At 49.4% G+C, this 22739-nt stretch overlaps 2 protein-coding genes across 2 annotated transcripts in view; one reads left to right on the top strand and one right to left on the bottom strand.

Moving 5' to 3' along the window:
* LOC135209963 (double-strand break repair protein MRE11-like) overlaps positions 1–22739 on the top strand; it is a 185147-nt gene that overhangs the window by 137345 nt on the left and 25063 nt on the right.
* Positions 1–22739, bottom strand: part of LOC135210142 (double-strand break repair protein MRE11-like) — a 71088-nt gene that overhangs the window by 32626 nt on the left and 15723 nt on the right. Inside the window, exons 4-5 of the mRNA XM_064242961.1 lie at positions 17588–17778; positions 9556–9763 (exon numbers count right to left, since the gene is read on the bottom strand). Coding sequence (XP_064099031.1) covers positions 9556–9763; positions 17588–17778 — 399 coding nt within the window. The remainder of the gene's footprint in view (positions 1–9555; positions 9764–17587; positions 17779–22739) is intronic.

Genomic DNA, 22739 nt, shown 5'->3' with positions numbered 1-22739 from the left:
GTCTATAGCTTTTTACCCTCAAATTAAAAAAGGTTAATTTCAAATTAAAAAAGATATAAATCAAATTAAAAAGATAAAATTCTAATTTAAAATGGTGAAAATCAAATTATAAACTATCTACTTCAAATTAAAATAAATCAATTTCAAATTAAAATAAATGTACTTCAATACAAAAACAGTTTTCAAATTGTTTTACATGTGCAAAAAGCAAAAAGCATAGCCTAATTTTAATCTTTTAATAATGATGGAATTCAATGCAGGTCAACAACTATTCTTAGCCCATAGCAAATGCTGCCATACATTACTCGTCACAATCATACTTTGGAGTTTTCCTTCCCTACTGTTGAAGTATGCATATATAAATCAAGCGCAACAAACTCACACATAACATGCTCATATATGTGTGTGTGTGTGTATATATATATATATATATATATATATATATATATATATATATATATATATATATACAGTGGGCCTCCCATATTCGCGTTCTCCGGAATCGCGGACTTCTCTCGGGAACGTTTCCTCGCATTATTCGCGGAAAATTCGTGCATTTGCGGTATTTATCAATGAAAAATATCCACAAATTCCTGGTTTTTTTAATCAATTTCATCATAAAAGGCACTTTTTGTGATAAAAAACTATAAAAAAACCAAGTGTGAAAATTTTTTAGTGGTTTTTGTTTTTCTTGAGTTTTAACTAACAAAATAGGCTGTTTTTAGCGTTTTTATAGGGGTTCCAAACATTCACGAGTTCTAACTATTCACGAAGGGGGGGGGGGGGGGGGGGGGGGGGGGGGGGGGGGGGGGGGGGTGGGGGGGGGGGGGGGGGGTGGGGGGGGGGGGGGGGGGGGGGGGGTGGGGGGGGGGGGGGGGGGGGGGGGGGGGGCTTGTCTTGGGTACCGCATCCCCCGCGAATACGGGGGACCACTGTATATATGTGTGTGTGTTATGTGTGTGTGTGTATGTTTGTGTGTTATGTGTGTGTGTGTGAGTGAGTTTGTTGAGCTTAATTTATAAATGCATACTTCGACAGTAGGGAAGGAAAACTCCAAAGTATGATTGTGACAAGATGTATGGCAGCGTTTGTTTTGGGCTAGGAACAGTTGTCGTCATGCATAGAATTCCATCATTATTACAAACTTTAAATTAGGCTATGCTTTTTGCTTTTTACACATGTAAAACAATTTTAAAACTTTTTTTGTATTGAGGACATTTATTTTAATTTGAAATTTATTTATTTTAATTTGAAGTAGATAATTTTTAATTTGATTTTCACCTTTTCTAATTTGAATTTGATCTTTTTAAATTTGATTTTTATCTTTTTTCATTTGAAATTGACCTTTTTTAATTTGACGGTAAAAAGATGTAGATCTTTATCAATTACAATGTTGTGTTGTCAACATCCTAACAGGAGAAATGGAATGAGGAAAATGGTAAGAAAGTTTGACTTAGTTCAGGGAAAACCGTGAAGTGTTCCATCATACATCAAGGTGCTAGGAGTCTGGGGACTGACTAACTAAAGAACTACTGCTCTTCACACAACCTAACAAGTAAGACAATGACAGTTCTTCACTAAAACTAACTACCAAATGAGTTATTGCCCTCTTTAAAAAAAATCTTAAATAGCTAATGATTATTCATTACTAAATCTTAATACAGGCAGTCCCTGGGTTACGACGGGTTTGGCTTACGACGTTCCAAGGTTAAGGCGGTTTTCAATTATATTCATCAGAAATTATTTCCAGGGTTACGACCCCTACAACGCTAATCTGGCACAAGAATAATGACACCAAATATGCAAAATAATCAATATTTCAAGTTTTTTTCGATGCAAAATGCAATAAGAATGCAGTTTACAGTTTTCAATGCACCCAAAGCATTAAAATGACAATTTGTCCAAAATTGCATTTTTCCTAACTATACAAATCTGAGGTCCTTTTACAATAGGAAGGTACTAGCGGCAGCTGGATAGGTCGTAAGCTTTCGAACAAGGGGTTCGGTAGTTAACTGCTTGTCCGACAGGCGCGCGCGCGCGACTGGGAGGTAAACAAATCACTTTTGCTTTTGGCCCAAGCAAAAACTGCAGAGTGAGGGGTTGCGGCATGAGGTGGGTACTATGTGGTAAAAGGACCTCAGGTTTTGATATAGTTAGGAAAAATGCAATTTTGGACAAAATTATCATTTGTTCCGACACGGCATACAAACCTTCGGTCCCTTTTATTTTCACCCAATAGGAAGACTCACTTCTTGGTGGGAGGAATCTGAGTCTTTTGTGAACAGACTGGTGTTCGCCCAACCTTGGAATGCCTCCCTGGTCGTAAGAGCGAGGGAGGGATCCAAGCCTCTGTCCGATTGATCGGGGTGTGCACCGCAGGATCAATGGTCAGACCTCTGGACCAAGTACTAAGAGAGAGGCAAGCGTATCTCTTCGTACCAGCAAACAAGAACAAGTTCCTATTTGCAAGAGGCAACATAAAGTTATGGTTTGTCTCTTGTTGGCATCCACTTTCCCCCCCTTGTAGGAGGAAGTGGTGATATTCGCTCCCATCCCTAGTGAAAGGGATAGGATGGGGCTCTGTCGAGTAGCAGCTTCACCGGCATCTCGTCTTATCCAGCAAGGTGATGACCGTATCCCTCTACCCACAGGTAGAGGGGGAGAAAAAGATAGGAAGAGAAGCCAGTCACTCTCTCATTCACTTTATCTATTCTACAGTCACACCAGGACTCGATGCTGTTCAGCCTGCTAGGGTCTGGGTTAGCTACACAACGTGTTGAGCAGCCACCACGGGTCCCAAGGAAAACGATCCAAGGACCTGTGGGCAATATCCAAAAGGTAGAAGGAGGTGCCAGTGGTCTGGTTGTACCAGACCCCTGCTTCAGTACCTGCGCCACGGAGAAGTTCTTGTGTAACTCGAGGGAGTGTACTTCTAGGTCATCTTGGTGCTGACGAAGAGTCTTCAACACTCAGCCTGGGATGTCGAGTTTCTTCAGAAAGCGCGGTCGCGCTTTCACAGGACAAAGCAGCATCTCCTTCGCATCGAAGGCGGTGAAGTCCATTAGGGAGGGGATTGTGAAGGACTCTAACCGATCGTCAGGAACCGAAGGGTTCTGAGTCTTCGCTACGAAGTCGGTACGAATCGAGCGTCACGAATCCCCATCCCCTGGATGCTTGACTTCGCATGAAAAGTCATGCAATTACCTCAGAGGAAAAGAAGGGAAAATGGTCGTATGACCTATCCCTCTTCTCGACTTCGGTGATGTCCTGTACCCATACTGGTCTATCCGTCTGCAGCGAAGTGTCTCACATTCTCCTATCCCCATGCAGTGAAGTTCTTCTCGGTAGTGGATAGGACACCGACACTCAATGGTGGGTGTCGATGGTATGGGTACTGTGACAAGCCGTTAGGACGAAGAAAAGACTGTTATGGAACAACCGAACTAAGTCCACAGCGAAGTTCGTAACTGACTTGGGCGCTCTGACAGCTGCCGACTGACTGCGTTCGGTAGGAGGCAAGTTGTCCAAGCGCCCAGAGCAAGTCACGTGACCTTCGCCTTAAAAGGTTATGCCAAGAGACTAAACAAATAATTTGTTCGTCACCGATGCCAGAAGGCGAGGTGATGATTCTCTTAAGGCATGTGCCCAACAGGCGAAAGTCAATTGCCTTCTAGAGACCGAGGTCCCTGATGGCAAGATATCTCATAGTATAGTTGATTCTCAGCTAAGGAGAAACAACACTATGTGTCGTTGAAGACGAAGGTGTACAGAAAAAGCAACCTACGTCTTCACAGCTGAACCGAGAGAAGGATTCTCAAGATTCTGAACCTGTGCTACAAAGACTGAGAACGCTAACCGCTATTCATTGCTGTCCGGTGAGGATCGTAGTTGCAATAAAAGCGGAGCGCTTTTCAGTAATGAAGAGACAGGGAAATACTGCCTGAAGAACTGCTTCTCATGGGCTGAACATTTGGAAGTAGAGCTGTCAGGTCGGAGAGTAGGCGATGTCTTCTGACACATCTGTTAATTCGGGGCGAGCAATGAATAATTGCACACCTACGAATACGAGATATTTTGAAGACAAACTCCAGATGTCTGCAAAAATCATTCGCATTATCGCGGTGCGATGCAGCGGGAGACTAGTACAGACTTCTGTTACCAGTGCGGTAAACAGAAAGATGAAAGAGTCCAAGAGATAATCTCTGTTGAAAATTCTCGCAAATGTCGAAGGCGATGAAAAATCGAGAACGTCACAGCAGTAGATGGTCCTTCATTATTGCGAGAATCCCCGTTAATCAGAAGACCTAAGTCCATGATTGTTGGGCAGAGATACGGTTCGGTAGTCAATCAAACCAGGGGAGAGAGAGACGTAACCGACCGTGCATCTACCGAGACCTAGCTTGATACTGAGCTGCTATCAGGCAGTTCAATACGCAGTAGCTCTCGGTGACTCGTCATCCTGAGTTGCCAGGTAATCCATTATTCCACGAAGGAATGCGTTCGGCTAGAACCATCGAGCATAAAGATTACGCTCGAGCAATTATATTTAAACGAAACGGATTTCGGTAAATACAAAAGCTGATTTGGTGTTGTCATGACAATACCAAGTATCTAAAATCGAAACTGATAACTGCTGGGAGGTTGCAGGCAACCCCGAGTTGCAGTTCAATTAAGATACAATTCGTCTCGGTCACAAACCGTAGAGTTAAACTACGGTATGCGCCTACCCCCCGGACAATTCAACTGTTAAAAGAATCATCCCGTCGAGGGTAATATACGTATATATTTTGTAGGTTCTGTACCACGACCTCCATCCTAAATTCTTTTCCTCTCGATGGAATGAGAATAAGGATTGGAGATCGACCGCCTTCGTTCTCTAGTCAAGAGATGAAGAAGTCTTTCCCAAAGGAAAGCTTCAATGGTGAACAGAATACCGAAGACGATAGTTCAAGCCAAACTGGAAGTTCCCGTCCGTTCTTCTCTATTCCAGGTTAATCGCCTACTGTGAGATACTCTTCTTTCAGCAGCAGTCTTCTTCCAAATGCTAGAAATTACAGGAATTCGAGCATAAGCGAGGTTCCCGATTATCGTGTAACAATTATCGGGGATTCTCGCTCACTTTGGACCGTGGTCTCGCCTAAGTGTTTGGAGATCGTAAAAAACTCGAACACTCTGAGTGCGCTAGGAATTCCGTAGAATTCTAAGCACTCTGCGAAACCCCCCACCGAATTCGTCAAACGATATCGGCTGGTGGTCCTCTCGTTCCCGTAGAAATCGAGAAAGGGGCAGGATCCCTCCTCAACGACCGGGGCTTACGTCAGGTAGGACCCGAAGGTCCCCCCCCCCCCCGGTAGCGCAGCCCCTAACGTGGGATCTTAGAGAAATCTCTGTAGGATCCCTCCCCTTTCCCTCGTAGCCGTAAGGAGAGAGGGAATGGGGGAGGAATTGGATACTGGCTCGCCTTCCCAGCGGAACTAGCAGTTGGAGAAGAAAAGGAGCAGCCATCGCCTTACGGCGATGGCCTCTCAAGAGCCTGGGAAAACGCATCGTCAGGAGAAAACGTTTTCCCGAGGTGGGTTACGAACTCCTACTGTAGGTAAGGGTCTGCCGCCACTGTGAACGTCGTCTGGGTGGGGCTGATCGACACCTGACAGGAGAGAGCCGATACCGTCCTCCGACTCATTCCAGTCCTCGTCGAGGTTGAAACCTCTCAGGAGGACCGAAGGGGTATTCAAATACGGTGTCCGAAGACACGTAGAAACGCCTCTGTCGCAGTAGAGGAGGTGAAGTAGATTGCTTTTTCGACCGGCCAGAACTGAGAGAGCCTTCTTGTCCGGAGACGAGAGACTACCTGGTTCAACACAGTCGGCAAGCTCCGATCGCGGCAGACCCACCGTCGATTTTTGGGTTCCCTCTCGGGACCCAAAACGACTCCAGCCGAGACGTGGCTCTGCTGGTGGTAGCGGCGATCCTTACCCCGAGGTCGTTGTGCTGACGAATCAGCGCCATAACCTCGGCAAAGTTCCTCTGGATCTCGGAAGTCACAGCATCTTGCAGAGTAGGACCGTTAAGCCCTTCGAACAAGAGCATATTCCGAGAACCTTCCTCCTAAGAAGGGGGAACAGCGACAGCCCTCTCGGTCTTCTCCATCCACTTGCGCATACGTCCAAGAACCGTGCCTGGCACGTAGGGCGTCGTGGTGGATCATGAGGGGCGGGGCCACCCCTCACGATTCACTCCCTCAATAACCTCCGCTCCTCACCCGGTGTACCCGCCCCGGGAGGTTGAAGGTACGGGAGAGGCAGACTGACGCTCCCTCCTCCGCTGCTTTGCAGAAACCAGGGCAGGCGTTGGAGGGCTGCAGGCGATTCGTCAAACCCGCGGTGGGCGGATCGAGCTGCAGGCCTGGTCGAACCGTCTCGCTGTGGAGGAACGGGCTGGGAACTGAGCACAGCGGCCCCGATCTCGAGTGTCAGAAGAGCTGGTGCTGGTTGCCGTACCCGATCGCTCTCTGTGAGAGCGACGGTCAGGCGACCTGCAGGCTCCACTGTCACGTGAGACCGGTGCTTGTCCTCACGGCACGTCACGTCGCTGGTTCAGCCGTGGCTGGCACCGGCGAACGGGGGGACCTCTTCCCAGCCTCAGCCCCGTGGCCGTCGTGGACCGTCACGTCCCCAGGTAGCCAGCTGGTCGCCGCGAGAGCGAGAGCTGGTCTGGTGAGAGTCGCGTGAGCGGCTGTCACCAGTCTTCCGCCCCGTGCCGTGAACCTGACGCTGAGCGGGCGACAGAGGTCTGGTTCCTGGCTGCACGGTCGCTGGTAGGCGACCGTACACTCGGTACCACTCCCGCGAACGAGAGGCCGAGACGGACCCTGATGCAGTGGCAGAACCACCTTTTTGGGAAAAAAAAAACCAACCAGGCGAGGAAGTACCGGTGTTAGCCGGTACCCTCTGGTCCCCGTAGTCTCTTCTTCCTTGCGGAAGAAGAGACGGGCCCCGCTCCCGAAGGAGCAGGAGGACCAGCGGAAGAACCCTCCCGTCCACCGAGGTGAGACGGGTCCCGAGAAGCTCCCGAGGGAGACTTCTTAGGAGGGAGGAGGCAACCTTCTTCTTCCTCGGCTGTGACGCCTTAGAAGTCGAAGGGGAAGAGGCGGCAGCCGACGACGACGAAGAAGAAGAAGATGAAGACGACGACGACGACACCTTCCTCCTCTTCTTCTTCGTCAGCTTCCTCAGGACAGACGTAAGATCTGCTATCCAGGGCGGAGCCCGGGCTGCTGTAGCCACGAAGCCACAGGGCCCGGACGCACCTGTACAGACAGACCAAAGTCTGGAGTAGTACCACCACGAACAGGGACGACGTCAGCAGGTATGGGCATCTCAGGAACAGCAGGCACAGCCAGCACAGCATCGGTAGGGACAGCCAGCGCAGCAACGGCAGGGACAGCCAGCGCAGCAACGGCAGGGACAGCCAGCGCAGCAACTGCATGGACAGTCAGCCCAGAATCGGCAGGTACGGGCAGCAGCACCGGAAACACAGGAAGTGGAGCAGCAGCCAGCAACATCCTGGTACCGGCGGCAGATCCAGGGGGCGAGCTCTAGGGCAGGGCAGCGGAAGTGTGGTCGCGGCAGCGCGGCAACCACGAGCGGCGGCGGCGGCCCCCCCCCCTCCCCCCCTCGGTACGGCGAACGGCACTTCACAGCGGCTGTAGGCAAGACTGTTACCACGTGAGGCGAGTACACCAGGTGAGGAGGGACGTCGTCACCTGGAGCGGTCCTACCACTCCATGGGTGACCGCAGTAGGGCCAGACATAGAACCGCAGCCCCTGGACACTAGCAACGGCCCTGCAAATGGAAGGACGCCCATACCTCACCAAGGTCCACCCTCGTGGCAATAGCACCTGCGGAAATAACAGTAGTAGTGATTAGTGGGGGGGAAGTCCCCTCGCGCGGGGGGGTGAGCCCACACCGAACGAGTGGAAGACCCGAATACAATTGTATATCGGGCACCGAGCGCCCTCCCCCGCGCTCGACGGATCGGGGGCGAGGAGAAGAACCCAGATAACCTCCCCCACCCCCCCCCCCCCCCCCCCCCCCCCCCCCCCCCCCCCCCCCCCCCCGAAGGGGAAGGGCCATCTGTGGGAGCTGAGCGGGGGAGGGGGGGGGGGGGGAATTCTCGTTCCCCACCCCCATGCACAGCACCCATGTACCCAACCCAAGAAAAATAAAAATAAGAGCCCGAGAGCAATCGTGCCCTCGGCCCGAATGCAAGAGCATAAGGATCAATTCCCTGACGGAGCGGAACTTGAAAACCAAATAATATTGATGCAATCAATAATAAAAGGAATAAAAGAAAATGAAAAAGAATCTTGCATTACGATTCACTTCACAATGAATAAGGCTCGGATCGAGCGCATTTGCGCCCTCGGTACCGAGCGCAAGGGTAAAAGGATCCATTCCCGATTATGAACGGAAACCTTGATCCATAATGAATTGATGCATCAAAAATATACATGAAAATGAAAAAGAATACTGCGCTTGCGATTTCACTTCATACAAAATAAAAAGGGAGGATCAATTCCCGGGGAAATAGCAGGAAACATTGTATCCAAGTAAATAATGCAATCTCAATAAAATAAAATATGAAAAATGAAAAAGAACTGCACTTGCGATTTCACTTCATTCAAAATAAAAAAAGGGGAAAGGATCAATTTCCGGGTAAGAGCGGAAACTGATCCAAACCAAAATGAGTATTGCTACAATCAAAATAAATATATGAAAATGAAAAAGAATACTGTACTTGCGATTCCACTTCCATACAGAATAAGTTTTCGTGCCGAGCGCATTCGCTCGGCAACGAGCATACAGGTCAAAAAAAAATATAAATGAAAAGGGCACTTACTTACGATTTTCATCTACACATTTTCAACCAAAATATAAGCTCGGAGCGAGCGCTCTCCCGCCTCAGCACCGAGCATACACAATACGAGGATCATTTCTGGGAAAAATGAATTCCCGCACTTACGCCCTTCAGTCCCGGCACTCGGGTAATCGGAGGGCGTGGAGAAACCAAGATCCTTTAATTCACAATTGAATTCAATGGAAATAAATATGAAATGATTGTACTTACAATTCAGTTTCACTAGATAAATAGAAAAAGAAAAAGACAAAACACAACCATGCGAAAGCAACGACGATGAAGCGGGCAGAGAGCGATGATACACGTCTACACGCCAGGCGGAGACCGAAAGCAAAAGTGATTTGTTTACCTCCCAGTCGCGCGCGCCTGTCGGACAAGCAGTTAACTACCGAACCCCTTGTTCGAAAGCTTACGACCTATCCAGCTGCCGCTAGTACCTTCCTATTGTAAAAGGACCGAAGGTTTGTATGCCGTGTCGGAACAAAGTAAGGTTTTCTTAGGATTTTTCGTGATGTTCCGGCTTACGACGATTTTCGGGTTACAACGCATCTCAAAAACAGAACCCCCGTCGTAACCCGGGGACTGCCTGTACTCAAAAGTTAAAGGTCTTCCCTTGACCTTAATTCACATCTCACCTGGTTGCACAACAAAGAATGAATCATCAGCACTCTGGCGAGGATCAATGAGGCATTCATGTTCATGGCCCCAAATAACAAGATCGAGAAATGGGTCCAAAAAGGACTCTGGTATATAATTAGTCATACCATGCTTAGTGTGATTCTGGTGTAAAACAAAGACATTAAACCAGTCATCCATGGCTTCCACAGGCCGAAGCATCTTTACCTGGAGAATGAAAAAAAAACTTACTTTACATAAATAACTTAAGAGCTAAAAAATAAACAAATTATCTTAAACTACACACCATACTTCAATGACCAAAAATAATCCATATAAATTCAATGGTCTATCAAAATGTCTAAAAACTTTTGTCACATGTAGATCATTGATTTATACATCTTGAGGCCAAAAAGGACGAGTTACAAAAATAACAAGCAACTGGAATGTGGCCCAAGGCTAACTTGTATTAAGTGGCATACTTGTGCAAGTCATTAATTACTTAAACCGTGAACTATAAATCAAACTGTTACAGGCCTTGGGATTTGTGGGCTGGAAAAAAGAACTCTTAAAATTGTTAAAAGATGCTCTTGTTGAATTTTTGTTTTAAAATATTGTTTCATCAACCTCCACCATGGGAGTGGAGTGGACACCTAAATCGAGTGAGCTGGCTTTCAAAAAAGTTATTTCTGTTTACGTACTTATTTTGATTATTTTACCTATGTATTCATCATTAACTATGTACTGTGTAGTATTGGTATTTAAGTACATTACAGGCAGTCCCCGGCTTACGACAGGTTCAGCTTACGACACTCCGAGGTTACAACGCTTTTCAATTATATTCATCAGAAATTATTTCAAGGTTTACGACACATGCTCCAGGGTTACGACGCTTACAACGCCGATCTGGTTGATGAAATGTGACCCAAAAAATAAATGCAAAATAATCAATATTTGAAGGTTTTTTATGAAAAATGCAATAAAAATGCAGTTTACATAGTTTTTAATAAACCCAAAGCATTAAAAGTAAGGTTTTCTTAAGCCCGGGACTGCCTGTATTTGTTTTTTATATTTTGTTTTCATTATTCTATTTGCGGATTCTGTATAAATATTCATTTTTATTTGCCAGTTAATTGGTAATAAATCTATTTTACTAAGCAAAGTTCTGCTCTCAGAAAACAATCCTGGCAAAGAAAAGAATAAATCTGGAAACAACACCTAACATGACTACAACAATTTTCATATAAGAATATCAAAACAAACCTCAGCTGTGTTAATATACTGTACACTATACCTATAGCACTAGTACTATATATCTTAGTTTAACCAGACCACTGAGCTGATTAACAGCTGTCCTAGGGGTGGCCCAAAAGATTAGGTATTTTTACATGGCTAGGAACCAATTAGTCACCTAGCAACGGGACCTACAGCTTGTTGTGGGATCCCAACCACATTATATCGGGAAATTAATATCCATCATCAGAAATAAATTCCTCTGATTCCACGTTGGCTGAGCAGAGGATCGAACTTCGGACCACCGGATTGGTAGCCGAGCGCAAAAACTGCTCATCCAACAAGGAAGTATGTGTACCCATAGCAAAATAAAAGACAAATCAATACTTGAAAACTACCAGTTAACATATTGTGCTAGACCATTCTGACACACATCATTATAACATAAAATCCTAAGTGGATAACTTTGTTTTACTGCTGAAAATGTTGATTCCATTTACAAAAATTTGGATATAAAGTCAAGTACATACTGTTGCCATTTCAGCACTTGAGACAATTAGAGCGCATCAGTCCACGAGTCACTGGTTATCGGCTGATAAGGTTAATGGTGCTTGTGTAGTGCTATAAAATCACAATTTTTGGAAGTAAATTGTATTTTTCCTAAATAAACAAACCTGAGGTCCTTTACATAAGGAATTACTTACAGCATAGCTGGAATTACGGCCATTGAATCTTGAACAAGGAGGTTAGGCAGTAACTACCGTGAGGCAGGCTAGCCTGCCCGGATGCAAACACTCCACTTTGCCTTTCGGCCCAGGTTCAGATTGAGGGGTGGCATGAGGTGGGCATATATGTAAAGGACCTCAGGTTTGTATAGTTAGGAAAAATACAATTTACAAAATATTGTGATTTGTTCTGACACGTAATACAAACCCTTGGTCCTTTACATAAGGAAGACTCACTGATTGGTGGGAGGAATCTGAGTGAGCCTCTCGAACTGACTGGAGTTCTGCGCACCTAGGTTACTCCTGGTTGTAAGAGCGAGGATGAGTGCCCTGCTGCCTCTGACAACTTGATTGTCAGTCTCCTTCCTCCCCTCCCTAGAGGAAGGAGCAGGATTGCTTCAACGATTCTGATAAAAAACATAAAAAGGATGCTTATGTATAAGATTACCGTATCAATCATCTGACCAGCCAGTGTGAGTTCGAGTCCTATCCTCAACCCGAAGGGAAGACGAGTGGACGGACGAGGCGTGGAAGTGGGAGAGCCAGTCACTCTCGCATCCTTGTTACATCTACAACTGCACACCATGGACGAGATGCAACTTGTCCTCTTGAAGGAGCTGGGTAAGCAAACACATCTTGCAAGCACCCACCACTGGTCCAGGGAAATGAGGTTCCAAGGACCTGTGGGCAGTCCCGAAGGGAAAGAAAGATATGGTCGCAATAATCTATCAATCTTCCTGTCCGACATATTCTTCGAGTGATGGCCATAACCCAACCACTGGTCTATCCCACCGCAGCGAAGTCTCTCATGGTCTCGTTGTCTCTGCAGTGGATAAAGACACCAACACTCCATGGTGGATGTCGATACTTATGGGTACAGGAACACGCCAATAATTTAGAAGACAAACTCAGATGTCTGAAAGAAATCATTCTGCGTCATCGCAGCGGCAGGTGCAATGCAGCGGGAGACTAGACTACAGACTTCCATTACCGTGCAGTAAACAGAAAGATGATAACGAGTCTAGTGAGATATCTCTTCTGTCTGAAAATTCCTACAACGGCAAAGGCGATGCAGTAGAGATGGTCATACACGTATGCAAGAATTCCAGCCAACCAGAGAACTACGTCTGTGATTGCTGGGCAGAGATTCAGTTCGGTAGTCAATCATTGCAGAGGAGAGGTAGTCAATCATTGCAGAGGAGAGAGACAATATCCGACCGTACTATCTCAGAGAGCCAGTTGGTACTGGGCTGTGGCAGGCAGGGCTGGCAGGCAGCCTGTACACCGCTAGTTCTCGCTTACTCATCATCCTGAGTTGCCAGGTAATCCATTCCAAGAAGGAATGCGTTCGGCTAGAACCATCGAGCGCAAAAAAATACGCTCGAGCATTTGCATTTTAACCGAAACGGATTTCAGTAAATGCAAATGCTGTGGTGTTGTTGTTGTAACAATACCACAAGTATCTCAAAATCAAAACTGGTAACTCCTGGGAGGTTGCAGGGCAGTCCCGAGTTGTAGTTCAATTAAGAAGATTCGATTTGTCTCGGTCACAACCCGTAGAGTTAAGTACGGTATGTGCCTACACCTCGGACAATTCAACCGATAACAGAAGCATGTCGCGAAGGCAATATACATAGTATATTTGTAGGTTCCTATACATAGACCTCCAGCCTAAATTCTCTTCCATTCGAGGAACAAGAATAAGGACAAGAAGCCGACCCCCCTTCATTCTCTAATGAAGAGAGCGAAGGTGAAGTTTTCCCGAAGGAAGACTTCTATGGTGATAACAGGATACCGAAGACAATAGTTCAAGCCGAACTGGATGCTCCCACCCGTTCTTCTCTATCCCAGGGTTGGCCGCCTACTGAGGCGACGGACTGTCAGGTCCATCCAGGCTGAGCCCCTCCCGAGATATTCTTCCTTAAGCAGCAGGACTTCCTTCGAACGCTAGAAATTCCAGGAATTCAAGCATTCGGTGAGATTCCCGATTATCGTAGTAACAATTATCTGGGATTCTTGTCGCCCCCTCTGGACCGTGGTTTCACCCAAGTGTTTGCAGATCTTAGAAGACCAGAACACTCAGAGAGTGCTATAACCCCCCGAATTTGTCAGACGATCATCGGGTAGTGGTCCTCCCGATTCCCGTAGAAATCGTGGATAGGGCAAGATCCTTCCTCAACGATGGGGACTTACGTCCGGTAGGACCCGAAGGTCCCTCCAGGAACGCAGTCCCTGACGCGGAATCCTACGGAGAATGCTCTGCAGGATCCCTCCCCTTCCCCTGCAGCCATAGGGAGAGGGAATGGGGGAGGAAGATTGGACGCTCTCGCTCGCCTTCCCAGCGGAACTAGCAGTCGGAGAAGCGAGTACGGGCAGCCATTACCGTGCGGTGATGGCCGCTCAGAGTCTAGAAAAACGTTACTGTCTGGAGAAAACATTTTCCCGAGGAGGGTTACAAAACTCGTACTGTAGGCTAAACATCTGCCGCCGCCGTGATCGTCGTTTGGGTGGGGCTGAGCGTGCACCTAATAGGAGAGAGCTGATACTGTCCTCTGACGCGTCCCAGTCCTCGTCAAGGTCGAAACCTCTCAAGAGAACCGAAGGGGGAGCCCACCCAGGTCTCTGAGTGCGCGGTCCAGCGGGACCGTCACTTGAACAGCGGTGAAGGTCACTCCAAGAGCCTGGGAAGCGTCATCGTCCTCGCCAGGCCCCACGATCTCCTCCAACCACTTGAGCAAGGATCTGTTGGTCCCAAGACCGAACCAGGCTCGTGACAGAATGTAAGAAGGCATTCATCATAGTAACTCCTGTTCGCCTCGTTCCTCCCGGTGAAGCCTGAGGAGGTTGAAGGGACAGGTGAGGGAAACCTGACGCTACTACTACCCTGCCTACTAGCAGAACCAGTAGGCTGGGAGGACTGCAGGCAATCACCCACCCCCGGTGGCAATCGAGCTGCAGGTCTGGACCAGCAGTCTTCTTGTGGAGAAGCGATGGACCAAGGATGGAGCATCGGTCTCTTGCGTCAGGGGAGCTGCTACGAGTGCTCCTCCCTTGCCTACCAGCGGAAACCGGTAGGCTGGGAGGACTGCAGGCGATCACCAACCAAGATGGCGATCGAGCTGCAGGTCTGGACCAGCGGTCTCCTTCCGGAGAAGTGCTGGACCGAGGACGGTAGCGTCGGTATCATGCGTCAGGGGAGCTGCTACCAGTCGTGCGGGCCGTCCGGTCCTGGTGGGAGCGACGGTTGGGTGACTGGTAGTGTCCACTAACGTGGTGAGAGCGTGCACCGTCCTTTCGACGTGACCAGGCGAGGCTGGACCAGGTCCAGGGGAGGTTGGACCAGGTCCAGGGGAGGTTGGACCAGGTCCAGGGGAGGTTGACCAGGTCCAGGGGAGGCTGGACCAGGTCCAGGCAAGGGGGGGGGGGGGGACCTCTTTCCCGCCTTGCTACGTGAACATCTGGCTGGAACGGGGGGGATCATGTCAACCATGGGTACCGGGCGATCGCTGCGAGTGAGCAACTCTTACCATCCTTCCGCTCCGTGCCTGGGTCCTGACACGGTGAGTGTACTCAGCAGTCTGGACCTTGGCTGCACAGTCACCCATAGGTGACCATACACTCGGTGACGCTCGCAAGCGAGCGGCCAAGACGGTTCCTGGTCCGGGGGTGGGACCTCTGGAATCGGGAGCAGAGGTACTGGCGTCGCCGGTACCTACAGTCCCCGTCTTCTTCTTCCCTGGGGAAGAAGAGACAGGCCCGGTTTCCAGAGGAACGGGAGGACCAGCGGAAGACCCACCTGTCTCACCGGAGCGAGACAGACCCTTAGAAGTCTCTGTGCGAGACTCCGGGGGGTTGGGGGAGGGGGAGGGGGGGGGCTGGGGGGGCAAGGCCACCTTTTTCTTCCTCGGCTGGGGGACCTTGGAATTCGAAGGGGAAGGGGCAGTAGAGACGACGACGGCACCTTCCTCTTCTTCTTGGACTTCCTTTTTGCCAGCTCCCTCAGGACAACCGACAGGTCCTCCATCCAGGACGGAGTTGGGGCTTTCAGTAGCAACACGGCCCAAACTGACACTGTCCGGAGGGGGACCAGCGGGAGCAGCAGTGGAGAGAACGCTTCCTCGAGAAGGGTTATGAAACTTTTACCTGTCAGGTGAAGCGTCTATCACCACCGAGACTGGTCGGTCGCGCGAACGCGACTGTCGTCTGGGTGGGGCTGAGCGAGCACCTGACAGGAGACAGCCGATACTGTCCTCCGACTCTTCCAAATCCTCATTGAGGCCGAAACCTCTCTGAAAGAAAGAAATGACTTAAAAGAGGGCTGGATGGCCCGCCTCCACCGGTCTCTGCGTGCATGGACCCACGGGAACGTCACATCAACCATGGGTACCTGATGACACGGTGAGCGTACTCAGTAGTCTGGACCTTGGCTGCACATAGGTGACCATACACTCGGTGACGCTCGCAAGCGAGCGGCCGAGACAGTTCCCAGTCCGGAGGTTGAACCTCTGGAACCAAGAAGGGAGGTACCAGCGGTGGCTGGTACCTCCATGGTCCCCGTCTTCTTCTTCCCTGAGGAAGGAGAGACGGGCCCCCTTCCCGGAGGAACGGGAGGACCAGCGGAAGACCCACCTGTCTCACCGGAGCGAGACAGACCCTTAGAAGTCCCGTGACGAGCCTTCTTAGGGGGGGGGAAACCACCCTCTCTTCTAGGACAAAGCCTTAAAAGTCGAAGGGGTGGAGGCATGAAAATATGGTGATCTCGAAGAGGAGGATGACGACCCTTGACGAGCTCTCTTCCTCTTCGGTTCCTCCAAATTCTGCCAGACTTCTACCATCAGGAGTAGATAAACATCACGGGGCCATGACAGCTTTGTCCAGTGACATAACTCCGGGGTAGTAGTGGTAAAAGAATATGACTACCAGCAGGGGATCAGTACACACACTCGAGGATCTGCATCGCAACATGCTACGAGTCATAGGTACAAATTGAAGGTTAGGATAACCAAAACAAAGAGCTATCCAACCAATACTGCTGTAAACACAATCACCACTGTCAGTCTGCAAAATAAGGAAAAAATGATTAAAGTAATGAGGATACTCCTCCCGCATCCTAGGGCACCGCCCTCCGAAGTGAGAGGAGATCCCCAACGTCAACACCATCTGCCCATTCTTCTACCTTCTGCCGATAATAAGCGAAAGGACGAAGGAGAAGAGAAATTACCATAAAAACAAAATAAGTACAAACCTTTGAAGTTCCCTTGGTAATTCCCAAACGTAAGCATAATTTCCGGATGAATACACGTCTCGTAACAGGATCAATATTACTCACAATAAATACATGTCTCATCCTCGCGTTAAATACATCTCTCATCCTCATACCGGTCTGAACCAGTGTTAAAGGGTGAAAGAATGTACATATGTTGGCATACCTTTGCTGCCAACTCTTAACACAAGTAGAGGGGCGGTTATAAAGGCTATCACAAAGAGTGAGTTTGTATATTAATTGAAAAACAAGGATAAACCCTTGTTTAGTATTAATATCAAACACAGTATATACACATTTATTTAAAAAACAAAAATAAAGCAAAAGGATCCCATCGGGAAAAAAGATCAATGACCAGTCAGCCGGAGCTCACAAACACACGTCTTCATCAGAAGACGGCCGAAAGCAAAGTGGAGTGTTTACATCCGGGCAGGCTAGCCTACCCGCGTGACACACGGAAGTTACTGCCTAACCACCTTGTTCGAGATTCAACGGCCGTAATTCCAGCTATGCCGTAAGTAATTCCTTATGTAAAGGACCGAGGGTTTGTATTACGTGTCGGAACAAATACTTCTTCATTGGTAGTTACTGATTAATCACCTTGTTCAAGATTTAACGGCTGTATTCCAGCCTACACTGAAAGTAATTCCTTATGTAAAGGACTGAGGGTTTGTATATTGTGTAGGAACAAACCAGATTTCTTCTACATAATAGGATATCCCTTACCAACATTAAACCTACAGTACACCTTTGCTCATTAATGCAAATAACAAACCAGAAATATTTATTCAAACATAAATCTGAGGAGGCACAAAACTTTTTTTACTGTACCTTGTCATTTCCAAACAATCTAAACAATCTCTCATCCTTAACTGATGAAAGACCATACAAGGCCAATTTGGTTCGTCCTTTCTCCAGCAAAATTGGTGATATACTGATTTCATTAAGATCTGTGGTGCGACCAAAGTAATTAACAAGACCAGCTGTTGACAGCATCTCCAAGGCACAAAACTGACCCATGCCTAAAGGAAAATCAAAGATAATAATTATAATACACGCAGAGTAATATAATTCATGATACTAACTAATTTACCAACGATTCCATGAAATAATGTACAGCATGATGCATCAATCTATGAACATATGACTGCCCATGCAAAAGGCAGGGCATAAGGCATCAGAAGGCCTCTAATGGCTTTTAAATCTTTCTGCTAATAATATGGGTGCCAGTAGCTGGGAAGGGGAAATGCCCATGAATTATAACAATTTGTCAGAAATTGTATTTTTCCTAACTATACAAACCTGAGGTCCTTTAACAATAGGAAGGTACTTAGCGGCAGCTGAACCGGTCGTAAGCTTCAAACAAGGGGGTTCGGTAGTTAACTACTTGTCCGGCAGTTGGCGGTCAGCTCGACTGCGAGGAGAGGAGTCACTTTGCTTTAGGCCCAGGAAACGCAGAGTGAGGGGTGGCATGAGGTGGGACTATTTGTAAAGGACCTCAGGTTTGTATAGTTAGGAAAAATACAATTTTCGACAAATTGTTATTTGTTCCGATACGTATACAAACCCTCGGTCCTTTAACAATAGGAAGACTCACTTCTTGGTGGGTGGAATCTGAGTCTTATGAACAGACTGGTGTTCGTCCTACCTTGGTTCCCTCCCTGGTCGTAAGAGCAGAGGGAGGAAACCTAGCCTCTGCCCAGCTGATCGGGGTGTGCACCGCAGGATCAGTGGTCAGACTTCTGGACCAAATTTATAAGAGGGAGGCAAGCGTACCTCTTATAAAGAGCAAAAGGCAAGAACTAGTTCCTACTTCAAGAGCCAAAATGAAGTCATGGGTTTGTCTCTTGTTGGCTTCCACTCCCCCCCTTGTTGAGGAGTGGTGGATAAACACTCCTATCCCTACTGAAAGGGATAGGATGGAGCTCAGTTGTGTAGCTTACCTGCATCGGCCTCCTGTTCAGCGTAGTGACGACCGCGACCCTCTGCCCACAGGTAGAGGAGAAGAACGAAGGAGGAAGAGAAGCCAGTCACACTCTCTTTCACTCATCCATTCATGCAGTCACACAAGGATGCGATGCTGTTCTGTCCACTCGGGTGCTGGGTAGACTACACAACTTGTTGAGCAGCCACCACGGGTCCCAAGAAAAAAGTGTACAAGGACCTGTGGGTGATATCCCGAAGGTAGAATGAAGTGAAGGTAGAATGAAGTGAAGGTGGTCTGGTTGGCTCAAACCCCTGCCTTCAGAACCTGCGCCAGGGAGAAGTTCTTGCGGAACACAAAGGTTGGACCAATACCTCTGACTTCGTGGGCTCTCGGACGAAGGGTACGGGTGTCGTCATTACCATCCGCGTCGTACGCCCTCCTGATCACCTCACGCAGCCAGAAAGAAAGAGAGTTTTTGGAAACTTCTTTCTTGGTAACCATGGTGCTAACAAAGAGGCGTCGACACTCAGGCCTGAGGTGCTGAGTTCTCTTTAGATAGTGCCGTAGCGCCCTCACAGGACAAAGCAGCATCTCATCCGCATCATTATCGGTGAAAACCTTTAGGAAGGGGATCGTGAAAGACTCGAACCGGTCGTCAGGGACAAAAGGATTCTGAGTCTTCGCTACGAAGTTCGGGACAAAATTGAGTGTCACGGATCCCCATCCCCTGGAATGCTTGACATCGAAGGAAAGACCATGAAGTTCCCCTACCCTCTTCGCCAATGCCAGGGCCAGCAGGAAGAGGGTCTTGAGGGTCAGATCCCTGTCTGACAACACTCGGAGTGGCTTGAAGGGTCTGTGAGTCAAACCCCTAAGGACGAGAGTCACATCCCACCCCGGGGGCCTGAGTTCCCTGGGTGGGCAAGACCTCTCGAAGCTCTTCATCAGGAGGGAGATCTCGAAAGAACAGGAAATATCCACACCTCGCAGTTCAAGGACTAGGGCCAGGGCGGCTCTGTATCCTTTAACTGCAGAGACGGAGAGGAGCTTCTCTTGGCGAAGGAAGACGAGGAAATCCGCTACCTGCTGAAGAGTGGCTCTGAGAGGGGAGACCCACCCGTCCACGACACCAACCACAGAAGACAGACCACTTCCCCTGGTAGACAGCTGCAGAGGACTATCTGAGGTATCCAGCCATCTCTGTTGCTGCGCTGCGAGAAAAGCCTCTCGCTTGCAAGAGATGGTGGATAACAGCCAGCCATGAAGACATCCGGGTACCGCCGTTTGGGTGCCACCAGGATCATCCGAGGGTTCGCGGTGATCAGCGCCCTGCTGATCACTTTGTGAATCAGACAGAACAGGGGAAAGGCATACACGAAGAGGTTGTCCCACGGATGTTGAAGAGCGTCCTCTGCAGCTGCCCATGGGTCCGGCACAACTGAGTAGAAAACCTGGAGTTTTCTGTTGTGCTGGGTGGCGAACAGATCCACGACCGGACGCCCCCACAGGTTGAAGAGCCTTTCCACCACGTCTGGATGAAGGGACCATTCGGTTCCTATCACCTGATCCCGACAGCTGAGCTTGTCAGCTACTACATTCCTCTTACCTGGAATGTAGCAGGCCGACAGCTCTACTGAGTGTGCCACGGCCCACTCGTGCACCTGCAACGTCAACTGGTGCAGCGGGAGGGACACTAAGCCCCCCTGCTTGTTGATGTATGCCACTACCATGGTGTTGTCGCTCATCAACACCACCGAGTGTCCCACCAGACAGTCCCAGAACTCTTGGAGAGCGTGGAACGCTGCCTTGAGCTCCAGGACGTTGATGTGAAGGTGCTTGTCGTGATGGTCCCACACACTTGCAGTCAGCAACTCCTCCTGGTGTGTGCCCTATCCCTCGGTTGACGTGTCTGAAAACTGCAACATCTCGGGGGGGGGGGGGGGGGGGTGTTGAGGACGCCCCTGAGGGACTAGCTTCTCAAAAAACGACAGGTGACCGATCACGACCTGCCACTGCTGAGCTGGTTGCTCCTGTAGAGACAGGTACTGCCTTACTGCCTCCCTGAACCTGCTGACCCGCAAATCCGCGGGGAAGACTCGTCCTACTACCGTGTCGATCAGCATGCCCAGGTACTTCATCCTCTGCTTGGGCTCGAGGTAATTCATTACGATCCCCAGATCGCCGCAGAATTTGAGGAGTCGATCTCTGTTCTGCAGAAACTGCAACCGGGAGCTCACCAGGACTAACCAATTGTCGAGATACCTAAGAAGACGTATCCCTACCGAGTGGGCCCAAGCTGACACCAGCGTGAACACCTGTGGGGCAGTTGAGAGACCGAAACAAAGTGCCCTGAATTGGTACACCGTCCCGTCGAGTATGAAGCAGAGGTACTTCCTGGAGGATTGATGGATGGGTATCTGGATATACACGTCTTTCAGATCCACCGAAAGCATGAAGTCGTTCTCCCTGATGGAATCGAGCACTGAACATGCTGTTTCCATCGTGAACCGAGTCTGGCGAATGAATCGGTTCAAGGGAGAGATCTGTCACCGGGCACCAGCCTCCCCAAGGACTTCTCCTCCGGGAAGAGTCGACTGTAGAAGCCCGGCGACTGATCCCATACGATCTCCACAGCACGTTTGCTCAGCATGGCTTCTACTTCCTGCCGAAGCGTCATGTCCTTGGTCGAGCCATGAACATAGGTTTGCAGATGGACCGGGTTGGAGGTGAGGGGTGGCCGAGACTCGAAGGGTAGTAGATATCCCTCCCGAAGGACGTTCACTATCCAGGTCTCCGCACCGTAGCGCTGCCATGTTGCCCAATGGCTTGCCAGGCACCCTCCCACTTCCGGCAGCAGGTGAGGGGGAACGCCGTCCCTAGCGTTTCCCTCCTCTCTTCGACTTCTTCTTCCCAGAGCCTCCTCGAGAGAAGGACTGGGAGGAGGGCTGGTTGCGATCACTCCTTACAGCAGAAGTCAAAGGCACAGTCTTTCCTCTCGGCTTCGACGAGGTGATCGTCTTGGCTGCAGAGGAAGCGCTAGCTAAACTCTTGGGCTTAGCCGCAGTCGTCCGAGGTTGCCCAGCCACCTTGGAGATTGCCTGTTGATCAAGATGGTCACTGTTGTCAGTGCGCAGCTGTTCCACCGCAGCGTCCACCATCTCTCTGGGGAAGAGAAAGGAGGAACTCCGCACCGGTCCGTTGCGAAGACCCAGGGCTACCTCACGCCCAGCCACCCTGGTCACTCGGGTAAGAACAGCATCTCTACGCCGGAGAACCAGGTTGGCTCACAGGTTAGCCGTATGGTGGGCCAGGTAGGAGATGCCCTACCTCAGACTGGCAGAGTCTCAAAAAAGCCGGGTCCCCTTCAGGAGTGATGTTCCCCAAGGAGGCCGTGGCTTTCAAAACTGTGAGGGACCACAGGTCGATCCAGGAGACTGCTTGGAATGCTGCCATTGCGGAAGATTCCAAAGCAAGTGCCTCTTGCTGTGAGAACCAGAGGTTCTCCGACAGGAGCTGCGGCAGACACCCCCCCGGAGTTAGCCTAGCTAGCTCCGGGTTAACCTGTTTGGGTGGCAGAGGGTCCTCTGAAGGCACGTAGAAGCGCCTCTGTCGCAGTAGAGGTGGAGGAAGGAGCTTAGAAGACCTTCCGGACCAAAGCGAACCCACCTGTCTGGAGACGAGAGCATCCACTTGGCTCAGCACGCTGTCAGCCAAGGCCGATCGCGGCAGACCAACCGTCGTCCTGGGTTCCTTCTTAGGTCCCCAGAACGACTCCAAGCCTGATGTGGGCTCGGAGGGTGGGAGCGGTGATCCTTCCCCGAGGTCGTTGTGCTGACGAATCAGCACAATAACCTCCGCGAACGACCTCTGGATCTCAGGAGTGACTATATCCTGTGAAGACGGCCCGTTAAGCCCGTCCAGCGAGAATGCCTCCAGAGACCCTCCTCCTTCCACAGGAGGAACCACAACAGACCCCTCCTGGTCTCCTCCTGCCACTTGCGCATACGATCTGGTCGGTCCTAAGACCGTGCCAGGTTCATAGGGCGTCGTGGAGGG

The sequence above is a fragment of the Macrobrachium nipponense genome, chromosome 39, assembly GCF_015104395.2.
Source record: "Macrobrachium nipponense isolate FS-2020 chromosome 39, ASM1510439v2, whole genome shotgun sequence".
NCBI lineage: Eukaryota > Metazoa > Arthropoda > Malacostraca > Decapoda > Palaemonidae > Macrobrachium > Macrobrachium nipponense.
The sequence above is the reverse complement of the archived record's forward strand: the minus strand, read 5'-3'. Positions and strand labels throughout refer to the sequence as shown.